Raw genomic sequence first — 18,517 nt, 5'->3', positions numbered from 1 at the left:
TGACTTGAATTAAGGCTATGAATTTTTCTAAGGGGTTAATATTTATTAATGTTTAATTTATTAATATTAATGTTTGCAATATTTTATTAACATTCTTCAGTATGTAATATTTGATTTTCTTTTTGATCAAAGTTTGGGGGACAGATTTTTTTTTTAAATTTCAAGTAGTTGGGGATTTTTTCCATGTTTTTATTTTGCTTTTTAGTTCTAGATTTATTGCCTCCTGGCAGAAATAGTGGATACATTATTTCTGTGTTTTGGAATTTTTTCTGTTTTTCTTCTTAAAAATTCCTTTTTTAGATTTGTTAATATATTCAGTCTGATTACAGTCAGGGATTGGCAGGGAAGCTATTTTTCCTCTCTAGGGTGACTTTCTATAGCTGGTAAAATACATTATATATCTCTTTTATACTTGAACTTTAGATGGAAAGCTAATTTCCATCTACTCCACCTATTCCAAACTATTTGGATAGGGGACCTGTCTGTTGCCCTATATATTACTGTTCTCTTGTGAGTATAATAATAATAATGCATACCTTATAAGGTTATCAGGATTAAATGAGTTAATACATGTAAAATGCTTAGCACTGTGCCTGGTCCATGGTCCTCAATAACAGCTTCAGATAATATTATTTAATTTTTTCTGAACCTGCAGTTTTGCTTTCAGTAACATTCCACTTTGATAGACACAGAGGGGTTTTGAATTAGCCCAACTTCTTTCTAACCGAGAAAAACAAGGCAAAAGATGAAGAGCAAAGGGCAAAGAAACAAAACCTCCTTACAGGAGTAAGTGTGATGTATGACTTTACGCAGCAACCCCTTTCAAAAAAAAAGTCAAGTTGATTTTCTTTTAAACATATTCTACCAGGTTCTGTAAGAGAATATGCAAAGCTGCCGAGCAATGTACCCAGCTCAATTCTAATAATGAGAGATACGAATCTACTTTTCTGAAATGGTTAAGTGGGCTTGCTCCTCTCCACCATTTAACTGTGTAAACCTTCCTGGCAGGGATTAAGGCTTTATTTCTGGTCCCGCCTGCTGTGCATAGGTATGTGCCTGACAGCCTGTGAAACACATTATGAGTTTCATGGGGGTTAAGAGCCCCAGTTTCAGAATCCAGCAGACCTGGACCAAATTCCAGTTCAGCTACTCAGAAATTACGTAATCTGCCTTAACGATCTATGCCTGGGGCTCCATTCACTTGCTAGTTATTATTGGCCAATTATCGTGGTTCTTGTTTGCATGTATGTACGGATAATACCTTGAGATAGTCATGGAAAAGTGCTTTGGTTGAAGTTTTACATACTTTATATCTCATTAACTCCACACAGCCGCCCAAGGTAGGTGTGTTTTACAGATGAATCCATGTAAGATGATAACGGAAAAGTAATCACCAAATTATTATTCCTTTTATATATAAACAATTAGGTAAGGTTTTTAAAATCTGCCAATAATAACTAGTACGTGGTGTTTGGTGATTCTTTTAGTGATGTTAATTAAAATTTTTATGAAGTATTGTTTATTCTCAGTGCAAGTCTATCAAAAATGACTAATGGTGTAGCCTTGCATTCCTTCCTATTCTTGGTTCTCAAACTACATATCCTGGTATATGTAATTTGCAAACACCTGATTTTTAGTATTCAGATTTGCCAAGCACCTATCAGATGGGTGACTTCACAGGCACTGGTATAAATGTTACTCACCTTCAAACAGATGAAAACCAGAACACTTTGTGAGGCTGCTAAAGCCACCTGCGCACCCCAACTCTTCCCTACTTAAAAGGTTGTCCTCTGAACTCCCATATCTGAGGGTAAACATTTGGCGAAAGATCAATTCACACTGTGGCAGTGACTTTGTTTACATGTTTTCTCGTATAGTACTCTCAGCTTTGAGTCGCGGGAGGCCGCAGGAAGCCGAAGAGCCGGTCATCCTCGCACGGGTGCATTTTTTTTTTCTCATTTCTTATTTGACTTCTGGCCTTGGGAGGGGCAATGCAGCCGCGAGATACTAGATCTTCACAGCGAATTTTAGCCAGCCTTATCCCTCACCGTCGTCATTCACTCCCTCTTCGCGTTCATATTCTCCCAGCTGGATTTACTGCCACGAGAAATTCTTTCAGAATTAATTGGCCACAGGGGACCCTTCCAGAGCCAAACCCACAGGCGACTCCACACACGCAGGTGGCCCGGAGACCGTCAACTCTTACCCGACGCGGAATCAGTCCATCTCTCGGCGACCAATCAGCGCTCCGCACGCTGCCGCGCCAGCCAATCCCTGCAAACACACGTTGCTTCTGCCAACTTTTGCCGCTACCCACCACCCCGGAGGCCAGTGTTCGAGCCGGGGGCGTGGTTGCGGGGTTCGGCCCGCCTTCCCCGGAAGGCTTGATGCCTTCCAATTGGCTGCAACTGGCAGTGGCTTGGCGACCATTTGCTGCTGCCACCGGTGGCCTCCGCGGGCAGGGAAGCCGAGAGAGCTGTAGAGTTAGTATTGCAGAAAGCGTGAGTTTCCTGTCTAACTGACACGCCTGATCTCGGTCGCACTCCTCGTTTCACCCCAAGTAGCCTTGAGTAGAAGCACGGAGGTGAGGCCTCCTGGAGGCGGGGCGACAGGGTCGTCTTCCCGGAGCTGCTCCGGGAAGTGGGCGAGGGAAGCCGCCGTGGAAGTTCAGGATGGCGGAACCGGCGTCCGGACGCGTGTGGACCTCACAGGTGAGAGAAAACTGAGGGTAAGGGTCGCGCTGGTTGGATCCCAGGGCTTGCCCCTCTCCTCCTCAACCCAGTTCACCAGCGTTAGGACGCCGATTAGGCCTAAGTTACTTCATCTGTTAAATGGGGAAAGGGCGGTAATCTCGCTTCGGGGGGCCTGGGTGAAGATTCATTGAGATACCGTTCTGTGATGGGCACAGTGCTCCCTGGTTCTTAGTAGGTGCACAGACAACAGAAGGTCCATTCCCTCACACCAGGCTTTGACGGAGCTGTGTTGTTAAGAGGCAGTGTTTTCGGAGTGCTTACTATCTTCCAAGTTCGGTACTAAATATATTAACTCTTGTAATTCCTCAATAAATTAATGTTGCTGTTATCCCTAATTTACAATTAAGAAAGATTACCTGAGATTTTTTAGGTTCAGCAGCCAAGACAAAATACGGCAAATTCAACATGATGTCAGATTTTTCAGTCTCTTGCAGCCTTTGATCAGCTTCCAGTGTTTTACAGAATAGACCTTTAGTCTCTGGAGGCAGGGGTCCTGGGTTGGAATTCTGGCTCCATCACTTATGGGCTGCGTGATCTTGGACAAGTGACTTAACCTCCGTGTTGATACTTTCCCTTTCTGTAAAATAGAGACAATAATAGGATGGGCTCTTAAGGTTATTTTTGAGGACTAAATGAAATAATACAGTTTGAAGTGGCCAGAAAGACTGATCACCTAGTTAAATGATCAATAAATGTTAGCTATTATTTTTTTAAATAAAGGATTAGAGCATTAGGAGCTTGAACATTAAATTGGACTCAAACTTAAAGCTGTGACATTATTAGAAATTAATATTGTCTTAAGTGTTGTAAAAGTCTCATTGGTGTTGTAAAGCTTGTCCTAAAATAAGCCAAAGTGAGCACTGAATCCGAGTATCATCAGTCACATTGCAGATGAAGACTTACCCTGTTGCATTCCTGCTACAGCCAGTCTCAAAAACGAGAAACTACCATACTTGACTAATTGGAAAAGCTAAATTACTAATTCAAAGTTGATTGGCAATTAAGCCTATGCTGAAATTTTTATGTTAGGTAGAAAATATAATTTAATTTACAGGGCCTTGGTTTGCACATCTTGGGGAAGATCTGTGGCATGTTAAATTGAAGCTATTCACATACATGAAACATATCAATCACGTAATGGAAGGTAAAACGATTCTGATATGAGTTTCTTTAATACGTGAATTCTGACTTAATCATACTACATAAGTACAAACGGATTTTTATGGCATTCACTTTTTATTAGAGGTTAAAATGCTTATTTTATTCCATAGTTAATTAAAACCTATGGCCATTTCACTGACATTTGACAAAAATTAAAATTGTATTGGTCAAAGACTGTGGTTCTGATAGATGGCCTCAAGAAAATTTTTTAACCTGTGAAGGCTGCCCACTCAATGGTGGCAGCAACTGCCTACACAAGTAGTCACTTCAAAAACATAATAGAGGGCTTCCCTGGTGGCGCAGTGGTTGAGAGTCCGCCTGCCGATGCAGGGGACACGGGTTCGTGCCCTGGTCTACAACTATTACGAATTATAACCACATGATTCTGATGTATGCATTTGCAGTGAGAATTGCATCCTTATTCCCATAGAGGTTTGAGCCTTGATATTTCATTTAGATCTTTTCTTGATCTCCTTTTTAGTAGTAACTTCATGATTCTGTAAATGGACAGCTTTCTTTCAAAGCCTTTTCTTCTTTAGCCTTTTACTGGAGAGTACCATGGCACCAAAAGGAGAGAAGTTAAGACAAATAAATCATGTTTTGAAGCAAACACACTTCAACAAATATTAAGGTCCTACTGTGTTCCAGGTAGTGTTCTAGTTGGTGGGGATTTAGTAGTGAAAAAGGCAGACATGGGACAGCCACTCTATTAGATGGGGACATGGTAGTCAAAGAGTAGAATATAGTACATCAATAAATAAACAAGTTAATTTCACATAGTGAGGCACTATGAAGAAAATAAGAGAAGGGTATAATAGTGATTTGGGGAAGGTTGTATTAAGGACAGGAGGATTAATCTGAAATTATTATTACAGGTTGTTATTAGTCATGCTCAGATTTGGGATCTACTAATCCAGGTAGAGAAATAATAGTAAGTACAAAGGCCCAAAGTCAGTGACAAGCTTGATGTATTTAAGGGACAGAAAGAAAACCAGTAGGACAAGAGCATTGTAGGCAATGGTATGTGATGAATCTCCTAATACCTATTAAGAATGATTCCAAGGTTTTTGACATTGAGCAACTGGCTCAATTATCATTTTAATAGTAAAATTATTAAGATGAGGAAGACCGAGGCAAATTGAAGGAAGACTGGGGAAGCAAGAGATGCCCATTAGGTGTGAAGCCCTAAATAAGCTTCTGGAGGTGGGATTTTGGATTCGTATGTGTGTGTGTGTGTGTGTGTGTGTGTCTGTCTCTGTCTTTCCCTCTCCTTTTTTCCCTCCCTTCCTCTTCTTTCCATCTGGGCCTTTCCGCATATCAGCCTCAGGATAACCAGATTCCTTGTATGCTTACATGTTGATCAAAGGCTTCCAGAGCGATTATTCTAAGAGAGACGTACAGAGGCTGCATGGAATTTTCTAACCTAGCTGTAGAGGTCATGCAGCGTCACAGACTGCACCTCTTTTTTTTTTTTTTCATTGTAAATGCTTTGTTGCTTTTTATTTATTTTTTTTTCACTTTATTTATTTATTTTTATTGGAGTATAGTTGCTTTACAATGTAGTGTTAGTTTCTGCTGTACAGCAAAGTGAATCAGCCACACGTATACATATATCCCCCTTCCTTGGATTTCCTTCCCATTTAGGTCACCACAGAGCACTGAGTAGAGTTCCCTGTGGTATACAGTCAGTTCTCATTAATTATCTATTTTATACATAGTAGTGTATATATGTCAATCCCTCTTGATGGGTAGTGTGTCACAGGATTTGCAGCAGTGTTTTAAACTGATCACATTATAGAATCCCTCATATTAAGTTTATTATCTTTCGAGATTAGTAATCATTTCCCTTTTAAAGTATTGTTGAACAATAACATACCTTTGGAATTATTAATGATATAGTACTTTCCTCTCTGTATAGTTAAAATTATTGCCTTAAGATTATAAACCACTTATTTATGCTGTACTGGTGGTTCTAAGGTCTTCATATCACCTCCTATGTTACACAGTACCTCACTGAATCCTATGACACTTCATCAAATGAAATAAAATATTGAAGACAATAGAGTTCTTCAAACTTTTGAAATTCTTCAGAGGTCTCTAGCCCTATCCTTAAAGGATGTAAGAGGAGGTTTCCAATTGTGGTTGTCATTTGTTTGCTAGATTGAGTCCTATATCTGTTGGCTGGTAAAATGAAAATTTTCAATGGCTGAATCTCTAAGGAATTTTAAAAGAGTTTATACCTTGTGTGTTATTTTTGTATTTTTGAAAAAGCAGTATTTTTTTTCTTTAAGTTATCTGGAATTTTATAATTTATTCCTTTGGGTTAGATTCTATTAGAAAGGGAAATAGGATCGTATTTTATTTTTTATATGAGTGATTTTAATAACTCAACATATGTGATTCTTATCCCTATGTGTTCCACACCTTGGAAGCTTTTAGAAAAGTATCCTATGGCCAGGTCTTACCCTCAGGGATCCTGATTAGTTGATTCGGGATGGGGTCCAGGTATAGGTATCTTTTACAACTCCCCAGGTGATTCTTTTATGAAGCCATATTTGAGACCCATTGGTCTACTGCATCTAACTCTGGTATTTGCTGATGATAATCTTAATCTTTGTAACAGGGAAAACAAATGGAAGACCTGCCTGATGCAGTTGTTTTGGCGACTAGACTTAAAAACACTCTCATCCAATACCACAGCCTTGAAGATGACAAGTGGAGAGTTGCTAAGAAAATGGTAAATTAATTAAATTACTTATGTTTGAGGATGTATCTTCTGTCTAATGAGCTGGTGGATGACTTTCAAAATGGTACGGAAAAATATGGACCATACTTTAGATGAATGTGCGAGGTAGATAAACATGCTAATAAAGTTGATGGTTTACTGTTTCATAAAGGAAGAAACATAGTAATCCTGCACTGCTTTCATTAGTTCTTCAGATATTGGACACAAGAATAGACTCATGGCAACAAGATTGTAAAGAGCAGCCTCTCAAGTCAGTAAATAAAATGTGTCATTGTCAGTTTAAGGAAGTATAGTAATTGATAATTTGAAATTGTTTCAGATATTTTAACAAGCCTGAGAATGACCAGTTAGTATTCTTTTTCTACCAATATGACATACCTGAGTGTTGAAAGAGCCAATCCTTGAACCCAGGACTCTTCCAGTTAAGTCCTCTGGCTATTTTGCTATTCAGAATTTCTTGGGAAATGATCTGGAAAAAAATGTAGGGACTAATTCAAGGTAGCACTGTCATAATAGATTTGAATTGTTTAATTTTAAAAAGAGATGTGAGCAAGTTCAGAATGAAGTATTTAACATTTCTATTATCTCAGTCTAAATGTGTCAGTAATGGTAAATAGATGAGATTGGAATGAGGCAAATAATAATGGCCAATGAGATGGTGCCATCACCGAATCTTAACAGTGTTTGGGTGTCAGTGAGCTATTGAAAAACCTTTTGTAGGGGTCTGTAATTTAAGTAAGATGTGTACTACTTTCAGATAAGAAATTCAGACATGGATTATTTTATGGTATAAATTACTTTTGCGTATTTCTTTGAATATTTACTTATGTTTTATTTTCATGCAAAAGCTAATGCTGTAGAGTTTATGAAATTGTCAGTTTTATATCCAGGTTTCCACCTATGTAATTATCAGTATACACTGTTTTTATTTTTCTAGAAAGATGTAACAATTTGGAGGAAACCTTCAGAAGAATTTAATGGATATCTGTAAGTAAATTCCTGTAATGTTACATAGCTCTTAGGACATTGCTAAACTTCAGATATATACACACCTACACACATGATCACTGAATGATCATTACCAGCAAAATTTGGCTTTTGCTTTAAGATGTTAAACTTTCTGAGAAGCAAATCCTGTTATGAATTCAAAGCCTTTAAAATGTCCATATCCCTGGTGGACAGAGTTGGTGGTGAAGGGATCATAAATAATGATATCAGATAGCTGATAAAATCTTAATTTCTTTTACTATGGGGTATAAGACCCTGCTAATATTCTTTCTGCATTTATTCAGTGCTGTAGCATATTTTATTCTAAGAATTTATCTTGAAGAAATCATGGGAAAATTAATAGTTATTTAAACTTGTCTCTTCCATCACAGTATTACTTAAAATATTAAAAATTACAAACAACCTGAATAATCAATTGTTGGGGAATGATTAAATTATAAAATGTGCTATTTTACAGTCTTTAAAAACATAATAAAATGCTCAAGATACAATGAAAAGTGAATAAAGCAGAATATTAAACTGTATGTAGCATAATCATGGGATGACTTTAAATATATATTTTTTATATATTAAAATGTTTTATTTAACACAAAATATATACCTCTAGATGTCAGTTTTATGTGTGATTTTTATTTCTGTTTTTTGATTTTTGCATATAGTTGAACACGAATTATGCCTTTAGCCAGTAAAAAAATATTGTTTTTTAAAGCCAGAGGAGATAGTTGCCGTGTGAAATTGGAGTGGAATAGTTACATCCTTGGGACTCAGCACTTTTTAAAATGAAACTGTTGACTGAACTTACTATATACAGAGTATTTTGAAGTGTATTACCAAAGATAGCATTTCCAGGAAGATAGGTTATACAGTATTTATGAGAAGGACAGGGAAACTGGAGTTGGATTAAACATTGTAAGCAAGTGTAGAAGTTAATCCTTTAGATCAGTAATCCCTGCTGGGGTTGAAAAAGTGTAAAAAGTGCCAAGGGAGCCCTATGCTTGGTGATATGGAAAAACTTCTTAGGGGAGCTAATATTGGAGCGGAGTCTTAAAGAACGAGTAAGTATTTCTTAGGGAATGAAGGATAAATTCATATTCCAGGCAGAGAGAATTTCATTTACTACGTTCACACAGATGGGAAACACTTTAAGGAGTTTATTTAGGGAAGCTGAAGTTGTGTTTGTATAGCTGGAGCATTAAGTATGGGGGTGGGGAGAGGATGTCTGAAGGATTTTTGAATTCTAAACTAAGGCATTCAGTTTTGCATTTACCTACTGCTCAACCCTACCCATACCTCCCAGGTCCTCAGAGGATTTTGCATTTATTCTAATAACAATTGTGAAAGACAGAAATGAGCGTGGAAAGTTTAGAGAAGAGCTTGTATCCTGGGGGTCCATGGCGAGCTTCTTGAAGTGTCCCTAAGATTGTATACAAAGTTTTGTGACAATGTGTATATTCCGGGGAAGAGATCTGTGGCTTTTTTCAGATTCTTAAAGAATTATATGATCAGAAGAGCTAGAAACTGATGCAGTGTTGAGTTGGACACAGAGTTCCCAAACTAAGGACATAGCATGGGAGTTGAAAAGGACAAATGAACTTGAAAGAGATTTATGATAGTGATGGTGGTGGTGATGAGGATGATGGCGATGATAACTAACTAACATTTTTTGAAAACCAGATATTGTTCTAAGCAGTTTACGTTTGGAAAATCATCTTGATGAAACATGGTGACTTACTAGTTCTGACTATTGGAATGGGGTTAAGAGAAAAAGAAGAGTTGAAATTGAATCCCAGATTTCTAATTTGTGCCTGAAGTAATTTGTGTTACCCACCTCCTACCCCCACCCTCACCCCAAGTTAGAGAACACAGGCAGAAGAGCAGACTTAGGATGGAACATAATATAAGCTTGAGCTTGAGAGATTTACAAAATGATAAAAAGGCTTCAGATGCTTAAAAAAGAGAAAAAAGACCCCTGAAAACAATGATGGAGTTAAAGCCAATCTATCTCTCTTTTCTTTCCTCCCCAGAGATAACTACTGTCTTGAAGTTGTGTGTATTATTCCTATTTCACACTTTGACCGTGTGTGTGTGTTTTAATAATACGCTTTAATTTTTTCTGTTCAATACTGTGTTTTCAAGAGTTACCCGTGTTGTTACATGTTGATCTAGTCTTTCACTTCTGTATTCATATACCACAATGCGTTTATTGTGTTTGCAAGTTTGCCTACTGATGAATTTTCAGGTTGTTGTGAATTCTTAACGCAGTAAGCTTCTTGGTACATGTCTCCTTCTACACACATGTATCATTTTCTTGGGATGTGCCTGTGTCTTAGGCACATACATCATCCCACTTTACTGCGTGTTGCCAAATTGCTCTCTAAAGTGGTGGTAGCACTTTGAGAGTTCTCATTCCCTTCCATTCAACACTTGTTATTAAGTTTTTAATCTCTGCCAGTTTTTCAGGGGTATGAGATGGTATCTTGCTAGTAATTACTTGATTATGAGTGAAATTGAGCATCTTCTCTAAGTTTATTGACATTTCAGGTCAATCTTGTCCTTTGCCCATCTTTTGTTTGGATTGTCCTCTTCTCATTGTTTCATAGGAATTAATCATATATCCTCTATAATAAGTATATATCTGTATATATGTGTTGCACTTATCTTCTTCCACTCTGTGGCTAGTTTTTAAAGAAATTACTTATTTTGTCATTTGTGGTATGTAAGTTTTTAATTTTAACCATCTTGTGTAATTTGTGTTTTTGTGTGTTTTATGTATTCAAGTAATCCCCCTGTATCCTGAGGTCACAAAGATGGTCACTTGTATATTTTTCTCAAAATTTAAAATTTTTACCTTTTACATAGTGGTATTTAGTCGATCTGGAGTTATTTTGAATGATGTGAAGTAAGAATTCAGTTTTTATTCTCTCTGTTAGGATAACTATTGAATCTAAACACCATTTTTGAACTAGTATATCTTTTTCCTACTGGTATGTAATGCCACCTTTGAAATATGTCAAGTTCTGATATTATTCCTGGGTCAATCCTGGGCATTCTATTCTTGGGTGACCTATATTTCTATTCCTAATAAAAAGGTTTCAAAAGTTAGGGTAAGAATATGCAAATGCTAATAACATGTTAGAGCATAGCTGAGAAAAGAACAGCATACGAAATAAATAGAAGCATTACAGTGTTCTGCAGACTGCTCTTGGCTACACCATAAAATGAAGGTATTTTACTATGTTCATGATAATGCATAAGATAGCCTTCAGATCTCTTATTAGATTTGAGGACATTTTAGAGTACATTCTGATGAAATAATTGACAGAACCTAATTTATCAGAAAAGTAGGGATTTACTCTTTAAAAAATCTTCATTACATTTTATTTTTTTTGATGTGAGCTCTGAACTGTGAGAGCATGCTGAAATTTTTCATTCTAATAGCATTTGACTTTAATATGTTTTCTCCAGCTTCAAAGCCCAAGGTGTTGTAGACGATGTCGTCAATAGTGTAATAGACCATATACGCCCAGGTCCCTGTCGCTTGGATTGGGACAGCTTAATGACATCATTGGATATTCTGGAGTATTTTGAAGAGGTATTTGTTTAGAAATGTTGCTTCAGATTGTGTGTGTGTGTGTGTGTGTGTGTGTGTGTGTGTGTGTGTGAGTGTTTGGCTGAGTGTATGTGTGTGTGGGTGTATTTGTGCGCATGTGCACGTGAACACATGTGTATACTTGCATTCATTATATTCATTGCTTTGAGAATAAGTAGTCATGGCAAAGATCTCACAGGGGAATCCTTGCTGCCTTTTAAAAAGCTTGAGTTTCCTCATATTAACTAATGAGTGTTAGTCAGAACTGAGTTTGTTTTCTGCAATAGCTTTACCCTTGCTGCTTAAGAAAATCATCAGTGTCTTTGATTGTAAAACTTTAGCTGAGGTTCTGAAATCTAAAATTCTGAAAATACCACCATCATATTCAGGTTTCTAGGTAATAGTATGTAGGTTTTCCATTAATATTTAGCCAAAATCAAAGATAAATATGCCACCTTAAGCATTAGAGAATTATGTAACCTAAGTGGCTTTCTTTCTTTGTCTGTTTTTATTAATTCATTCCTTGCCATGTTTGAATCCTTTATTGACACATTTGGTGTTTTAGTCAAAGTACTTGTGGATTTTATCTTATACATCTACAGTCTATACTACCTGCTTTCACTTTTATCATATAGGATAAGAGGTGACTCTACTGAAACAGAGATTTGGATACTGGGTAACTTACCTCTGTGTTTTGATTGTATATCCTCCTCAAGTCCATACAGTTGCCATGAGATATAGAATAGAGATCTAAACCTGTCAGAATCACTGTAAGAAATGTTATTAATATTTATTATAACACATTTTAAGTGAGTGAATTTTTTGCTAAAGATTAACTTATGATATATGAGTCTATGTATGTGTTTCCTATAGTACTAACAGCTGTTACCTGTTCTCTTTCAGAATTGCTGTGTGATGCGTTATACTACTGCTGGTCAGCTTTGGAATATAATTTCCCCAAGAGAGTTTGTTGACTTCTCCTATACTGTGGACTATAAAGAAGGGCTTTTATCCTGTGGTAATTGTCTCAAAACCTTTTACTTTCTCTCGGTTTGTTTTAAATTTTGAGTTTTCTACGTTGGATGTTTCTTTCTACACAAGATATATTTTCAACTCTCATAGTTATTTTTTAAAAATTTATTTTAATTAATTAATTAATTTTTGGCTGCGTTGGGTCTTTGTTGCTGCGGCACGCACGGGCTTTCTCTAGTTGTGGCGAGCGGGGACTGCTCTTTATTGCGGTGCGTGGGCTTCTCATTGCGGTGGCTTCTCTTACTACGGAGCTCGGGCTCTAGGCACCTGGGCTTCAGTAGTTGTGGCATGCGGGCTCAGTAGTTTTGGCTTGTGGGCTCTAGAGCGCAGGCTCAGTAGTTGTGGTACACGGGATCAGTTGCTCCGCGGCATGTGGGATCCTCCCGGACCAGGGATCGAACCTGTGTCCCCTGCATTGGCAGGCAGATTCTTATCCACTGCGCCACCAGGGAAGTCCCCATAGTTATTTTATAATCACTAAGCTCTGTTTGCAAATGCTAAACCCTAGGGATTAAAATAACAATATCAAGAAAGTTTTTGCAATCTTTCTGATGAGTTTTTGTTCCCCGTTACACAGTATCCTTCAGGTCACAGCTAACAAATATGGAACACATGACTGCCTCTAAGAAAGAGATCTAGTCGTTGGGTTTCCTTCTAAGTCACTCTCAAGAAACAGCTTCTTAGTCATATACTTAGAAAAAATAGGCTTGGTATGTGTTAGAGTACTTTTCCTTCCTTGATCTGTGTAATATTTTTCTTTTCAAAATGAAAGATACTATTAGAAGACTCCTGCTTTCTAAAATATATCTATAGGTAAATTAATATTTTTGTATGTACGATATATATTTGAGTTGGCAGTTGTAGGTACACATCTACCTGTTTAATCTGAACCAGCCAGAACCAAAGTTTGATATGGTAGTGCATGTGGGGAGCAGTGGTGGTACATAGGTTTGATTATTAGTACCTTGAGGCCTGGCTGCTACAGAGAAGAAGATTTGTAGTTTCCAAGGAGTTACCAAGATGACATGATGCCATTTATTCTGAAGGGATTAGAACTTTCCCCATTACATATCTACCAGCCTCTGTCAGAATTCCACTTAGTAATTATCTGTTTCATTCTTCCATGGTCACTCTTGGGGCTTAATTTTCATCTACATGGATAAGAAGAAAAATATGTAAATAAGAAATCTGATAATATTTTTTAGTGAGAGTTTTAGATTAATGTCAGTCATTGCTATTAATAGTGTCATTTTAAATTGCCTTGTAGGGATAAGTCTTGACTGGAGTGAAAAGAGATCAGAATTTGTTCGTGGATATAACCATCCCTGTGGTTGGTTTTGTGTTCCTCTTAAGGACAGTCCAAACCGGAGTCTTTTGACAGGCTATATTCAGACGGATCTGCGTGGAATGATTCCCCAGTCTGCAGTAGATACAGCCATGGCAAGCACTTTAATCAACTTCTATGGTGATTTACAAAAAGCTTTACAAAAGGCATAATATGTTTAAACTTATAGTATTATATTCCCTGAATCAACTGTCTCTCTTAGAGGCATGGCCTGTAAAAATCATCCTTTCCTGTCTTCTGCATAGCCTGTAGAAAATTTTGAGATGTTTTTGGTTTATTTTATTCCTAAAGTAAATAGCTATCTAGAGTGGGCATTTCAGTTTTCCTAAACAGTTGTTTGCACATTGTTTGGTATGGTGATATGTCTAGGAATGGAGAGTATGACAGAAATCCACCAAGAAGTAGATATAGTTCTCTGACACAAACTCTTAAGAAATTGAATAGTGCCTCAGTATGAATATTTTGGCTACTTAGAAATTAGAGAAAGCCAAGCTTCATGCTGGTAGGTTAAAATCACCTATTTTAGAGCTTTATGAACATTCTGTAAAAGTTTTAATTTTGGGAGGAGTTAAATATTAATGCTTTACTTCTCGTATGCTCTATGAGTCTAACAATATCTTGGACTAAAGAAAAAAAGCTCTTCTCTATACTTTATAAAGATGAACTTCATTGTCAGTTGACTTGTACTACTTTCCCTATTGAAAATATCAGAAATAAGAAAAGAACAGGTATCGTAGTAAAATGCAATTCAGTTTTGATACCTGGATAGCATTATTTTATAGATATCTTTAAAAATATATTCATATCTTTATGGGCTTTTATTTTGGGAGTCTTAAAAGCATTTATGAATGAATAAGACGGTGTAAAAAATTGCCAGATATGTGCTGGGACACCACATTGATTGGACAGTATTCTGGGTTATGTGAAATGGGTGGTGGTATCCAATACTGACCAATAGAGAATCATCTCTCTAGAAAGTCAAATTCAGTGAATGTTTTATACATGTTTGAGTTGTAAATGTGTCACTCAACTCATAAAGTATAACTACGTCATACGTATTCACAATTGTGATGTAACTTCAGTCTGGAACTAGAACAAATGCATTCATAGATTTATCTAAATGCCTGGATGAGTCATTTTATAATTAGAATGGACTATAATATATCCCTCGATTCTGTGGCTGCATTAAATGAACATTCCTAAATGATTTTAACATTCCACATGGTCTTTGGCTTTTGAACTATCCACCTAGTTTACACCTAAGATGAGAACTTGAGGGAACTCAGTGTCCGTGCAAATTTTTGTCTATATTTATATTTGTGTACATGCACACATCTTGAAATCTGTTCCAGTGTTCAATGTGAGTTATTTATGTGTTATTATTACTGTTCCCATTGTTTCATTTTCTCTTCTTTTTTTTTTTTTTTTTTTTTGGTTAATATGGGGTAAAGAGAGCTCTGGAAATAGTATTTACTAGGTAGGCCACAAAAAGCACAAAACTGTATAGTGGTTCAATTGCATGAAGGTGTGATCTCTATTTTACTTTCCTGTGTTTTCCTGAGTGTAAAGAAAGCATAAGTCATAGTTCTTCAGACCCATTTTGCTAAAGTAGAAAAAGTAGAGCTGACTTATTTTTATTTTTTTGGTATGGAGATGATGTTCAAAAAAAGCAAAAGGTGGCAGCAGCATAATACACATAATGAATAATCTCACAAATTTTAGTTTGTAAATAGTTTGTTTCAAGGTCTGATAGAAGCAATGCACAAACAATCCTATGTTCTTAACTTGAAATTTATTAATCACCAATATGTTTTTCCAAATTGACTATAATTTTTGAGTTGCTGGATTTCTCTGCTACTTTTTTTTTCTTGCAATAGGGAAAGAGAAATGAGCAGTTTAGCTTTCAGTTTCGCATGGAAATTGTTAAATGTTAATTTTGACTCAATCTATTGTCTTTTATTTGGTTTTATTAGTGTAGAGCAGGAGGTTTCTTACATTCCAGTATTCAGTCTAGCATGGCAAAATACCAGCAGATGTCCAATTATAGGGTGCCCAGATTGGGTAAGTTTGCAACAAGATGTACATTATTATAAGGGCTATTATCGCCTGAGCTGGGTGCCACTAATAAACTGTCCACTTTCAGCTACTCTGTGTTCCCTTTGTTTTTTGTAACTTATACCTCCAACTAGTAATGACATAATCCACTGTTGAATGAGGACCCATTGCAGGTAACAAGACCCTCATGGAAAAATTTTCATTGCAATGTTGAGCCGTATGATGGATTGAAGAATTATATTTGAATTACCTGAAATGTATATGCAGCTTCTAGATGGCACTTTAAATCTGCTGGGCTCTAGCTGTGTACTTAAAAAAAAAAAAAACCAGCTTTATTGAGGTATAATTTCCAGTGCTATACAATTTACCAGTTGTAAGTATACAATCCATTGATTTTTGAATACATTTATAGTTGTGCAGCCATCACAACAGTCCAGTTTTAGAATAGTTCTATCACCCAAAAGATCCCTTTTGCGTGTTTGCTGAATCATACATAACCAAAGTTTAGCACAGTTGCTAGTATACAGAAGATGATGGAAAAGATTAGAGCACATTTTGTTTGGTTCTGTTTTCAAGAGTAGAGGTGTATTTGATTCTAAGCTCAGGAATCTTGTGATAATGTATTAAATATGTTATGTCAAATATCATAATGATATGAAATTTAACAATGTGGATTGAGATTAATATTAACATTTAATAGAGTCTGCTGTTTCTATAGCAGTGCTGTAGAATAGAAAAATAATGTGAGCCATATATGTAATTTAAAATTCTCTAGCAGCCACATTAAAAAAATTAAAAGAAACAGCTGAAGTTAATTTTAATAATATAGTACATTTCACTCTTATCCAAAATATTATCATTTCAACATGTAATCACTGTAAAAATCTTTAAGATAGCTTACATTCTTCTTTTATACTAATTTTTTGATTTCTGGTGTATATTTTACTAATTTGGGCTAGCCACATTTCAAGTTAATTTTAATAACTTTTAATAACACACAGTTCCATATTAATCTGTATATTAATTTGTCTTTCTCTAATATGAAGTAGAGAATTTCATAGAATCACTCTCTTAAATACAAAATCTTTTCTGTTCTCTGAAGCCTTCAGTGCTTGCTAAATGTGGACTCCTTAACATTAGAAATAAATCAGTTGTAATTGTCAGTAAAATAAAAATTATAGCCCCAAAAGATTTTCCTTTGAAGATAATTAACTTTTCATAGGGCAGTTGATGAAATGAAAGAATATAATCTGCCTTGTAGTTATGTGGTTGATTATTTTCTCTGGCTTATAGCTAGTTTGTATTAGAAACACGTGTATGCAGGAAACACTTGGCATAGTACTGTTTTCAGTACATGATACCTATTTTTTTAAGGAAATTAGTTTCATACAAGAAAAAAATAATTTATCATAAGTGATACTTCTGCATGAAATATTAGTTTGTATTGATAATCCTTGATTAATCCTTGAAGTTTAACACAATACTCAGCAAAAATAGTTATGAGAATTTAGTGTTCTGCAGTTATGTATAATATAAACTGCTAGAGTATTAAAGACAGATTGTTAATGTTAAAAATCTCTTCATTTCACTGTTCATTGAGGTTGGATATATTTGAAACTGTAGATTTCTATATGTAAAATTATCTCCCAATAAAAAAGTCCTTTCTTACTCTCCTCCCTCTTTCTTTCCTAACTGAAGGACATTTTATCAACACTCAAGTTGAATTAAATTAACCTCTCAAGCTAAAAACTCTGTAATGGAGGTTGCTTCTGGAGAAGATAGGAAAACATTGCACAATTTAAACTCCTAATGTCTATTGAGCTTTTAGGTATGAGTAATTCCCTTTGATGTGGATAAAAGCTTTACCTGTTTATTTAAGGGCACGCTAGCATCCTTAGAATCAGTTGTTAAAATCCAGTTTCTTTTAATTAAGTGGATACTGTAGCTATCCCAAACCTATGCATAAATTAACAGAACCCAGAAAAGCTAGGGGACTTGACCAGGTGTCCATTAGACCCTGTGTTGTATAATTACTTGTCCAGTCTATCTCTCATGCCTTTCTTATTCAAATTCAAGAAGTAGGGGATGGTGGGATCTGAGTTTAGGAGAAACATTAGATTAATCCCAGAGTACAGGAAATTGGAATTATAATTTCTGTATTATTTTGTTGTCTCCAAAGATTTACATGTATGGTTAAATAAAAATTCATCTCTTGCAATTCAATAAAAGCTATACTATATATAGATTTTATATTTAAGAAGTTTATATTTCTTTTATGGGCCAATGTGTAAAGCTGGAACCTTCATTAAACTAATGAGAGCATGCATTAATATAATAAAATGTGTATTTATTTTAAAATGTCTATGAAATATATCAGAATAAAATTTCTAGACGCTTGTGTATTGACCATTTATACTATCTGAGTTGCTTTAACCTTATCTGAATTTAAAGTATGTAGTTTAGCTTCCTGAACTCTTACAGAAGAAAAATATAAACTGGAAAATTAAGATTAACAATGCATATGCTAATCCCTGCCAATGTTTCATATAATATTAGCCACAATACTGCTGAATTTTGATTTGCTGTTATATAGTAAGGATGATGACATATTCTGCTCTTACCACTGTAACATATAGGTAAGGTTTATTGTATACATTTTAAAATAATTGTACTAACTTGATTAGCAGTTGTAGTGATGAGTTCCTTTGGAGTTGAAAAAAGGTGGAAGTGATTACAAAGGAACTGTTGTTCTGTATTATAAGAAAGCAGTTATGGATGCTGTGGGAAATATGCAGTAGAAAATATGACTATTAAGTGGTTTAAACAAA

The 18,517-nt window shown here is 35.8% G+C and overlaps 1 protein-coding gene across 1 annotated transcript; it reads left to right on the top strand.

Moving 5' to 3' along the window:
• Positions 1–2,458: 2,458 nt before the first annotated feature.
• Positions 2,459–18,517, top strand: STARD4 (StAR related lipid transfer domain containing 4). Its single transcript, XM_007111518.4, has 6 exons — positions 2,459–2,711; positions 6,538–6,651; positions 7,598–7,647; positions 11,134–11,260; positions 12,161–12,275; positions 13,557–18,517. The coding sequence occupies exons 1-6, from the start codon at positions 2,673–2,675 to the stop codon at positions 13,784–13,786; spliced, it is 675 nt and encodes a 224-aa protein (XP_007111580.1). The 5' UTR covers positions 2,459–2,672; the 3' UTR covers positions 13,787–18,517.

Source organism: Physeter macrocephalus, chromosome 8 (genome assembly GCF_002837175.3).
Source record: "Physeter macrocephalus isolate SW-GA chromosome 8, ASM283717v5, whole genome shotgun sequence".
Taxonomy (NCBI): domain Eukaryota; kingdom Metazoa; phylum Chordata; class Mammalia; order Artiodactyla; family Physeteridae; genus Physeter; species Physeter macrocephalus.
The sequence above is the reverse complement of the archived record's forward strand: the minus strand, read 5'-3'. Positions and strand labels throughout refer to the sequence as shown.

Excerpts from the sequence above, each read along its gene's own strand:
- STARD4 (XM_007111518.4), top strand. The coding sequence starts at position 2,673 with ATGGCGGAACCGGCGTCCGGACGCGTGTGGACCTCACAG. Across the intron at positions 6,652-7,597 it reads GGAGAGTTGCTAAGAAAATG|AAAGATGTAACAATTTGGAG; the intron begins GTAAATTAATTA and ends TTATTTTTCTAG. Across the intron at positions 11,261-12,160 it reads TTCTGGAGTATTTTGAAGAG|AATTGCTGTGTGATGCGTTA; the intron begins GTATTTGTTTAG and ends GTTCTCTTTCAG.